Below are 11494 nucleotides of genomic sequence, written 5' to 3' on the forward strand. Positions count from 1 at the left end.
TGTAATCAATTACTAGTTCCAGGAGTTTTTTTGGTCTATTCTTTCAGATTTTCTTAATAGACGATCATGTCATCTGACAACAAACACAGTTTTATTTCTCCCTTTCCAATCTGTATCCCTTTTATTTCCTTTTGTTGTCTTACTGCATTAGCCAGGACTGCCAGTACGATGTTGAAAAGGACTGGTAAGAGGGGAAATCCTTGTTTTGTTCCTGATATTAGTGGGAAAGCTTCTAATTTCTCACCATTAGGTATGATGTGAGCTGCACAGAGTTTTTTGGTAGATATTATCAAGTTGAAGTTCCCTTCTACTTTACTGAGTTTTTATCATGAATGGGTATTAGATTATGTCAGATGCTTTATCTGAATCTACTATGACTATGTGATTTTTCTTCTTTAGCCTGTTGATATGATGGATTACATTAGTTGATTTTGAAAGGTGAACCAGCCTTACATATCTGGGATAAATCCTACCTGGTCATGGTGTGTAATGCTTTTTTTTTTTTTTAAATTCCATTTTTTGCCTCCACAGAACATTGAAGAAAATAATTCTTTTTTATACATTGTTGGATTCAATTTGCTAATATTTTGTTGAGTATTTCTGCATCTATTTTCATGAGAGATATTGGTCTGTTGTTTTCTTGTAATGTCTTTATCAGATTTTAATATTAGGAAAATGTTGGCCTCATAGAATGAGTTAGGAAGTATTCCCTCTGCTCCCGTCTTCTGAAACTTTTCTGAGTATTGGTATAATTTCTTCCTTAAATGTTTGGTAGAATTCACTAGTGAGCCCACTAGTGATTTCTGTTTGGGCAGGTCATTAACTATTAATTCAATTTCGTTGATAAATATAGACCTATTCAGATAGTCTGTTCAAATTCTTATGGGAATTTTGGCCGATTATAGCTTTCAAAGTATTGTCTATTTTATCTAGAGTAACAAATTTGTGGGCATAGAGTTGTTGATATTATTCCTTGATTATCCTTTTAATGTTCAATCTGTAATGATGTCCCCTATTTTGTTTCTAATATTAGTGATTTGTGTCCTCTCTTTCTCTTAGTTAGCTTGGCTAGATAAGGTTATTGAACCAGCTTTTGATTTCGTTGATTTTCTCCACTGAGTTCCTATTTTCAATCTCATTGATTTCTGCTCTAATTTTTATTATTTATTTTTTCTGCATACTTGGATTTAATTTGCTTCCTTTTCTAGTTGGCAGAAGGTTAATTTGGCCATTCCACCAGAACAAACAAATAAGTCTGTTAGAATAAATGAATTCAGTAAAGTTGCCAGGTTCAAAATCAACACACACATCGTGTAGCCAAGTGGAGTGGCTCATGCCTATAATCCCAGCACTTTGGGAAGTCGAGACAGGACTGCTTGAGGCCAGGAGTTTGAGACCAGCCTAGGCAACACAGTGAGACCCCATCTCTACAAAAAATTTAAAAATTAGCCAGGTGTGGTGGCATGTGCCTGTAGTCCTAACTACTCGGGAGGCTGAGCCAAGAGGATTGCTTAAGCCTATAAGTTGGAGATTGCACTGAGCTGTTTGCTCACTGTGATTGCGCCACTGCACTCCAGCCTGGAAGACAGAGCGGGACTATCTCAAAAACAAAACAAACAAAAAGAATAAGTTGTGTTTCTATGTACTAACGATAAATAATCCAAAAAGGAAATTAAGAAAACAATTCCATTTACGATAACAAAAAGAATATTTAGGATAAATTTATCTAAGGAGGTGAAAGATTTGTACACTGAAAATTACAAAACATTGCTGAAAGAAATTAAAGATACAAATTGATGGTAAGACATCCCACGCCCATGGATTGGAAAACTTAATATTGTTAAAATGACCACACTATCCAAAACAATCTACAGATTCAATGGTTATCTCTATCTCTGATATTCCAATGGCATTTTCTACAGAAATAGAAAAAAAAAATCCTAAAATTCATATGGAATATCAAAGGACCCCAAATAGCCAAAAAAATCTTGAAAAAGAAAAATAAAGCATGAGGCCTCATACTTTCTGATTTCCAAGCATGTAACTAAAACTACAGTAATCTAAACAGGATGGTACCAGCATAAAGATAGACACATAGACCAACAAAACAGAGAACCAAGAAATGAACCTTCAGGTATGCGGAGGGCATATGGTCTTCAACAAGGGTGCCAAGGCTACACAATGGGGAAGGACAGTCTCTTCAACAAATGGTGATGGGAAAACTGGATATCCACATGCAAAAGAACAAAGTTGGACCTTTACCTCATACAAAAATTAACTCGAAATGGATTAAAGACCTAAGCATAAGACCCAAAAGTATAAAACTCAAAGAAAACGTAGAGAAAAAGCTTCATGATGGATTTGGCAATAATTTCTTATATATGACACCAAAAGCGCAGGCAACAAAAGAACAAACATGGGATCACATCAAACTTGAACATTTCTGCACAAAAGGAAACAACAGAATGAAAAGGCAGCCCATGGAACAGAAGAAAATATTTACAAACCATATATCTATTACAGAAAGAGGATAATATCCAGACTACAAAGAATTCCTACAACTCAACCACAAAAATCCAAACAATCCGATTAAAAATGGGCAAAGGACTTGAACTGACATTTCTACAAAGAAGATACACAAATGGCCATGAAAAGAAGCTCAAAATTACAAATCATAAGGGAAATGCAAACCAAAACCACAATACCATGCTACACCCATTAGGATGGCTACTATTAAAAAAAACAAGCAGAAAACAAGTGTTGGCAAGGATATAAAGAAAACGGACCCTTGTGTATTGCTGGTGGAAGTGTAAAATGGTGTAGTCACTGTGGAAAATAGTTTGACAGTACCTTAAAAAAACAAATTAAACACAGAATTACCATATCATTCAGCAATTCTATCTCAGGGTGTATACACAGAAGAACTGAAAGCAGGGACTTGAACACTTTTATACCAATGTTCATAGCAGCATTATTCACATTAGCCAATAGGTGGTAACAACCCAAGTGCCACTGATGGATGAATGGACTACAGTCAACAATAAGTTATGGCGTTCTTTAAAATAACTGATAAGAGAGAGATTGAAATGTTCCTAACACAAAGAAATGATAAATGCCTGAGGTAATGGATACCTTGATTACCCTGATTTGATTGTTACACATTGTATGCCTGTATCAAAACATATGTACCCATACAACTATTATGTACTCATAATAATTTAAAAAAATAAGTAAAAATAGAAAGATTTATAAGAAACATTAAGGTTTAAGGTCACACAGGGTTGGAAGTAAAAGAAATTAAAAATAATGTAAAATCTGGCAAATGCTCACAGACGAAAGCTAATGACAGCAATTAGCATCAGGTAAAGTAGATCTTACCATTCCTAAAAGCATGTTTAGGAATGGAGAGGGTCACGACATAATGATAAAATGTTCAATCTATAACACAGAAATTTTAAACACGATGTTCCCAATAGTCTCTAAATATATACAGCAAAAATTGGTAGAAGTATCAGGAAAAATTGAATAATCACAGATTCCACATAGATTCAATAATTAGAGATTCCACATAGATTCAATAATTAGACATTATAAATAGATCCAACAATTAGAGATTCCACATAGATCATATGCTAGGCCATGAAGAAAGCCTCAAAATTAAAAAAAAAGAAAAGGTATTACCAGACTATGATCTTATACCACAACATACTGAAGACAGAAGGTTAATACAAAAATTTAAATTAAAAAGTCACATATTTGGACATAGAAAAACATACTCTAATGATTCAAAGGATTAAAGAAAAAGTTATAATGAAAATGTAAAATCAAAAACTATTTCATCATGTTAATGTAATAATATCAAAAACTGTGGGATGCGTAAAAATTTCTGACAAGGGAAATTTATTAGGTACATATATCACAATATCAAAAGACTTACTTATACTCTAGGAGGGTTTTCTCAAATGTAGGCAAAACAATATCCAACTCCATGATATCACTGGTTTTCTTTCCTTCTAGATGCCAAATATTTACAAGGTTGGAAGTATCTAGAATATTAAGATAAGTCAATTTAATATACTGATTATTCATAATTTTGCTGTAGGTCCAGGGTTCTGAAAGCCTGAAACGAAAATAGTCCCACCAAATTGTAAAAGATAGCTGTAGCGGAAGAATCACGTAGGACTCACTACTTACTTCTTCCTATCCCAGTGCACAGTCTCACAAACCCCTGTCTATACTCTGACTGCTATCTTGTTGGTTCTCCCACTTCTGCTGAAGCAACCAAAAGCACTGCTGCCTTTTAATTACCTTGATGTGCCTTTATTGAATAGTCTGCTGTTATCAACACTATTGGAGATAAAGCTCCTCTTTATAAGCTACATTTGCTGAATTTTAATCTATAAGGCCATTTGTAGAATACATCAAGATCACTCAGTGTATTAATTTAAATAATTATAGTAATATACGGTAATATACTGGACAGGAATCTGAAGACCTAGGTTCTAGTTTGAACTTCTTACTATTCATGAGATCTTAGATTTAACCTTCTAGAGGCCCAATTTCCTCAATTAAATGGAAGGAATAAAACATGTTCTGCCTTTTATTTACAAAACTATAAATTACTATACATTTGTATGGTGTTATAATCAGTAAATTTCTAAAGCATGCTCAAATTTTCTATATAATGTTAACATGATTCATTGATAGGATCGTCCACTCTTCTTCCATAGTTAGTTTCTTGTTTAATACTGCAAAACTGACGAACATGCTGAGAGTTCATCTTGGATTCACACTGACGTGTGCACAACTCTTGGCTGTGGTGGATTAATAACAGCTGCAAATTCTTTGCCACCCCTTCCTATTTTCCTTCCCCTTGAACCTGGGACAGCCCCAGGACTGGCTTGAATAAAAGAACATATGGAGTGATACTGTGCAACTTCCAAGGCCAGACCTTAAGAGATCTGCAGCTTCTGCCACTTTTCACCTCCTGAAATGCTCCCTCCTGGAAGTCAACTGTCATGTGAAATTTTGACTATCAAACAACAGGGAAGCCCAAGCTAGCCACATGAAAAGAGGTCACATGAGAGGGCTCAAGGCATCAGACATACTAACAGAGACTCTTACCTTTCACCCCAGTTTAGGCACCAAATGAGCAGATTGCCCAAAGCAAAATCGTGAGCAAATAAAATGGTGGTGGTTGTGCACCAGGGGTTGGCAAGCTACTTCTGTAAAGTGTCAGATAGTAAATACTGTTGGCTTTATGGGGCAACTGCTCAACTGTGCTACTGTAGCGTGAAAGCAGCCACAGACAATACACAAACGAATGAATCTGGCTGTGGTCCAATAAAAGTTTATTTTCAAAACAGGCAATGGGCCAAATTTGGATTGTAGACAATAGTTTTCTGAGTGCTGTTTTAAATCACTAAGTTTTGGGGCAGTTTATGTGTTAACACATACCCGAAACACTAGCTGAGTCCACTTAACAGCTGTGCAAGCTCAGACAAGTTTTTTGATCTAATCTCAATTTTCTCAAAACTGGAGAAAATATGAAATAGCACCTATACCTCATAGGTTTATTATAAGGATTAGAAAAAGGATGATATTAAACACTCAGTAGAATGACTGACACGCAGTAAACATTGTTGTTTTTGTTGCTATTAATTTACAAAACAGAAACAGGTAGGAACAGAGTTAATAAAAGGTACTAAGAGAATGCATCCAGGCCAAACCTACAACACTACTTACCCCAATGCAGCCACTATCCCCTGGGTCCCAGATCCCTGCTTATCTAAGCTCAGCTTGCCAGGACTTCGAGAAAAACCAGTAATCTGTAAAAAGTAGTCCTGCTTTTGTAAAAGACGCAATATCTGAAGATCTTATTAATCCCAATAAAATCTTTCTTATGCTCTCAGGGTTAATAGAAAGATTTTTTAAAAGTTTTTGGGTTTTTTTTTGGATGGCAGCATCATCATAGCTAACTGCAAGCTCACGCTCCTGGGCTCAAGTGATCCTCCTGCCTCAGCTTCCCAGGTAGCTGGGACTACAGGTGCAAGCCACCTTGCCCAGCTAATTTTTTTTTTTTTTTTGGTAGAGACGGGGTCTTGCCCTTGTTCAGGCTGGTCTCGAACTCCTTAAGTCAAGCAATCCTCCCATCTCTGCCTTCCAGAGTGCTAGGATTACAGGTGTGAGCCACTGTTGTCCAGCTAAAGTTTAATTAAGAACCATTCTATCCAACCTATCCATTCTTATTTAACATTTTAATTTTGGCATAATTGATTATGAGTTATTCTATACACTGAGAACGTTTTTGTGTGTAATATATAAAGATGAATAATAAAAGAGACACTCCTGGGACCACAGTACAGCTTATGAAACATTAATAAGACACTGAAGCACTCTGCATACCCCACTTGAATGCATCCCCTGCCAACCTTGTCAGTAGCCGCCATTCTGAATTTTGTGTTTATTGTATGAGTCTTCATTGTAACTGTACCAAATGTGAATGTATTCCTAAGTGACGTAGAGTTTAGTTTTGCATGTTTTTGATCTTTTTATATTTGTTAATGTACCAGCAAAGGTTTTGCTTTTGTATTCCATTCCATCACATAAATATACGATTCCTTCATCTATCAATTCTACTGTGATAGGCTGTTCCAGTATTTTGCTAGCACCACAGGTAGTCCTAGGAGCACTCACATACATGTTTCACGGACATGTGCAAGAATTTGTCTAGTAAACACACCCACAGCGACTGCTAGGTTTCGAAGTCTGCCTATTTTGAACTTTGCAAGAGAGATGCCAAAATGATTTTTAAAGTGGTTATAGCTCTTTCTACTTGCAGTTGTTAAAGATTCCCACCGACAACATCTTCCTTAAATTTGAATTGAGAGACTAAACTATTTGCCAATTTAGTAGTTGCAAAAGGGTGTCTCATTGTAGCTATAATCTGTAATTAGAAATGGACTCCCTTCAAATGTTTTACTGTTTCCTCTTCTGTAAAAATCTGCTGGTGTCATTTGCCCATTTTTCTACTAGGTTGTCTTTTTATTAATACTTCTATATTTTCTGTAAAAACCGTCCAATTTTACCGGTCACATTTAAGTCTTCAATTCACCTAGAACTGCTTTTCTGTTTATGCTGCCAGTCAGAGGAGGTCTCATTTCATTTCCCTACAGGGAAAACCCCACTGACCAGGAATCCCGTCTTTGTCATGCACTCGTCAAGTTTCCATGTATGCGTGGGTCTCTCTTTTGGTGTCATTGGCCTTAAGATTAGAATTAACTGTTCCTTAAATGTCTTTTAAAACTCACCTATAAAACTATCTGGAACTGAGCGGTTTTTTGTTAGTTTTTATAGAAAGATTTTTAACTACTGATTGAATTTGATAGTCATAGGATTATTCTACTTTTTTTCCCCCAAAAACCAGCTTTGTTAGCCTTGCATTTTTCTAGATATTTAGGTGCTACAAGTCAAGGGTGGAGGACAGATGTCTCCTTTTCATCTGTTTTTTTTGGGAGGCCCTGGATTCTTTTTTTAATTGACACATAGTAATTGTACATATTTATAGGGTACAGTTTTGATATGTACACATTGTGTAAAAATGAAATCCAGATATTTATAATGGCATATCCATTGCCTCATACATTTATCATTCTTCATGGTAAGAACATTCAAAATCCTCTTTTCTGGCTATTTTGAAATACACAATGCAATAATGTTAACCACAGCTGCCTCACTGTGCAACAGAACACCAGAAGTTATACCTTCTATGAAGCTGTTCATTATATTCTGAGTAACATTTTAAACTGTGCAGCTTCTGGTGGGAATATAAAATTATACAACTACCTTGGGAATGTAGTTTCCAAAGTCTGGTAGTTTCTTGTAAAATTAAACATATGCCTACCCTATGACTCAGCAGCTTCACTCCTTTTTATTTGACTAAGAAAAATGAAAACATATGTTCACAAAAACATGTGTATAAGAATGGTCATAGCAGCTTTGTCCATAATAGCCAAAACCTGAAAACAACTCAGTTGTCATCAATAAGAGACTGGATGAACTACAGTATGAATAAAAATCAAACAAAACAACATGGATAAATCTCAAAAAAAAATTATGCTGAGTAAAAAAATTGAAAGAAAACTTATACAAAAATACACACTATGTTTCCTTTGACAGGAAGTGGATAAAAATAAAATAAAAGGAGTACGTATTATGTGATTCCATCTATATGAAATTCCAGAATAGGCAAAACTAATCTATAGTACATGTGTTTGCATTTTCCAAAACTCAATTGACTATACACTTAAGAGTTGGGCATTTCATCATGCTGTATGTACATTTTACATTAGAAGAAAACAGTGTAAACAAACATTGAACTCTAGTTAATCATGTGCATGCTGAAGTATTTCAGAACTACTGACATCTAATTTATTTTAAAATGTATTAAAAAATTAGTGGATTAGTAGATGGATAGGTAACAAAGCAAGTATAATAAAATGTTAACTGGTAAAATCTAAGTGGTGGATATACGAATATATACTATTTTTTCAGCTTTGTTGTATGTTGAAAATTTTCATGACAAAATGTTAGAAAAAATGTTACTCCAAAGTCACATATTCTTAATTTCTAAAAGAGGCAATTTTACGTATTTATAATTTACTACTTTGACAAATTAAGAATAGAATTTTTTCCCCATGAAATTCTTGAATGAGTGACAAAGTATAAAATACCATTATGTACCTGAGTCTGCGGTTTCACTTCTTGATTTCTCCCTTGTGCCATGAGACGTCTTCCCTTTTTCCTGAGTTTTCCACAAAAAAAGCATAGGTTTTTATTATATTTAAGTTTTCTTCCTCTTAAAACATTAAGACAGTGTTATCAAACACTGTCATTCAGTACTTTAGCAATTCTTATTTACTTCTAATAGTTGTATTAATATAAATTACCTAAATTAATAGAAGGAAACATTGCAAATAATTAAATAAAACCATCACAAAATAAAAAAGCAAATAACACTTTCAGTTGATTTACAACAATCGTTGCCTTGGAGGAAGTTGAACTTTTATCACTTAAGATAACAATGTGTGTCATCAGCTGAAATTTCTGCTCCCAGCTGTGATGAAGCAACAGCTTCTATACTAGCTCTCTTGCCATAAACAACCAGAAAATAGGGGGTTGGGAACGGCAACTTTATTTGGGCGCAGGACAACAGCAACACAACACTGAGTTCCCTGAAAAAAGGGAAACTCAAGAGGGTGAGCCCCATGAATGCCACCTCCCCACACATACAATTTCTAGATGGGAGCACAGCAAGCTGAAGTCCATGTGGTGCACGGAAATCCCACTCAGCTGAGACGGCACCTGGAATAAGCTGCCTGGAGGAGAGCGTGGGCGTTTGGTTGGGAGCTACCCAAAAGTCCTTGACTGAGTACTGTCCATGTGCTGGGTGAGACATACAGTCTACCAGAAAGCGGCTATCATGGGAAAACAACCTAACAGATAAGAGAGGACAAGCAGCACTGGGGAAAATCAGAAAATGCAGACCTCACACCCGGCTATTCAGCAGAAAGACCACACTTAGCTTGCTATCTCAGGTCAATACTGATCCCAAGAGGGCAACAACTGGTTCTTAGCAGGGGTTGGGAAAAAAAAAACTTCGATATTAAAATGGTTTGTGACCCTTCACAGGGACCCAGTATATAAACAGGTATACAGTATACTTGTAGTATTAAAATTTAATTGTGTCTGTGAGGGAAGGGGGAAAAAAGTCTAAAAGGCCTTTTTAGGGATGCAATGAAAACAAGTCGAGAAACACTGCTGTGAACTAAAATAAAATCCTAAGCCCCACACTCCAACCGAATGGACCCGCTCCTGGCCAGAGGGACCCCAGAAAAACCTTAAAACTGAGCTCATGGCCACAAACGGAACCGAGATTGGATGCCTTGGACAGTAAGATACTAAATTATAAATAGGGCATAAGGCCATGCACAGCAAAGGTTAAATCACCTACAGGTCACCAATTTGCTTGACAGATCACTTGAGTTGGTTTATTGGGGCTTGTCTCTGACTTCCTTAAGACAGTCCAAGCTTTTACATAAAACTTCATTTCTTTAACCAATTACAAATCAAAGAATTTTTAAACCCATCTATAACCTATAAACTCCTGCTTCGAATGTCCTGCCTTTTTAGGCCAAACCAATGTACACCTTCCACGTACTGATTTATGATTTTATCTGCAATTCCTTTCTTTCTAAAATGTATGAAACCAAACTGTAACCCAACTACAGCAACACCACTTGCTCAAGACTTCTTGGGTGTGGGTCCCCAGGCTGTGATCGTACATATTTGGCTCGGAATAAACCTCTTTAAATTATTTTACAGAGTTTGGATTTTTTCTGTTAATACTGCCCTAGAGCATGGCCTACTCTAGACATACCCTAAACAAAGCCTAAAAGCAACCTCTGACCAGATCCACCGAGACACAGACTGGAGTTTGTGCTAAGCAGAATTCTAAGATGACTTGTATAATTACACCCCAACCCCCATCAAGGTCCAATCCAGTGAAATTGTCTATATTAAAATAATTTAAGGCCATAAGGCAGGAATAGCGATAAAAGTCTGATTTCTATAAAAGTTATACTAAAAGTTAACCAGCCATTGTTCCCTAACTTCCCTACTGCTGTAACTGCTCACTGCTCAAGGTCACATCTCCTTGACAGGTGCAAAATTTGTGACTTTCCCAATCATTTCTATAGATGACATCACTATTGTAAAACCTAAGACTGGTTTTTGAGATGTCTTCCAGACTCCGCATTCAGGGAGGCCAACTGACATCACCCAGACTAGTGGCCAGGTGTGGGAACCGATCCAACAAGTCCTGCATCCTGCAACCACCTATCCAGGAAATGTCTCAGCCAAGAAGACAATTTCTGCTTCCCAACTCTGTAAGTTCACCCCTAGGCAATCAGCAGACCCAATTCCCTAGCCCTTTGTTCACCAAACCACCTTTAAAAATCTTAGCCCCCAAAATTCTCAAGGAGATAGATTTGAGAAATTACTCCCCTCTCCTTGCCTAGTGCCTTGCAAACTGAAACTCTTTCTCCACTGCAACTCCTGCTGTCTTAGTATATTAGCCTTCACAGGGTGGTGGGCAAGGGACCCAGTTGGGCGGCAACAAATTCGGGGGTTTGTCCAGGACCACCCTTGTGGCCACTTGCCAGTGGCGGATGTAGGGGTGTGCCCTCAAGGCTGCACGGTCTCCTTTGGACCACAGGCCACCTCTCGCACCATCTCTGTTGGTGGGACAATGTTGACCACATCACTTAATAACTTGATTTAAAAACCTGGCTTACAGCAGACTAGAAAAATGCCTTTTGTGAGTATTCTAAGCGCATCCACCACCCTTCCCCCTCCCTCTTCCTGATTTGTCAGCTTCTTTTGGAGGCTATTTTTATTAAACATATATCCTAGCACTCTGGGAGGCCGAGGCGGG

General features: G+C 36.8%; 1 protein-coding gene across 1 annotated transcript in view; it reads right to left on the reverse strand.

Moving 5' to 3' along the window:
• Positions 1 to 11494, reverse strand: part of CENPU (centromere protein U) — a 31622-nt gene that overhangs the window by 3890 nt on the left and 16238 nt on the right. Inside the window, exons 6-7 of the mRNA XM_012643985.1 lie at positions 8743 to 8815; positions 3938 to 4046 (exon numbers count right to left, since the gene is read on the reverse strand). Of these exons, the coding sequence (XP_012499439.1) occupies positions 3938 to 4046; positions 8743 to 8815 (182 nt within the window). The remainder of the gene's footprint in view (positions 1 to 3937; positions 4047 to 8742; positions 8816 to 11494) is intronic.

This window comes from Propithecus coquereli, unplaced genomic scaffold (genome assembly GCF_000956105.1).
Source record: "Propithecus coquereli isolate 6110/MARCELLA unplaced genomic scaffold, Pcoq_1.0 Scaffold203, whole genome shotgun sequence".
Lineage (NCBI taxonomy): Eukaryota > Metazoa > Chordata > Mammalia > Primates > Indriidae > Propithecus > Propithecus coquereli.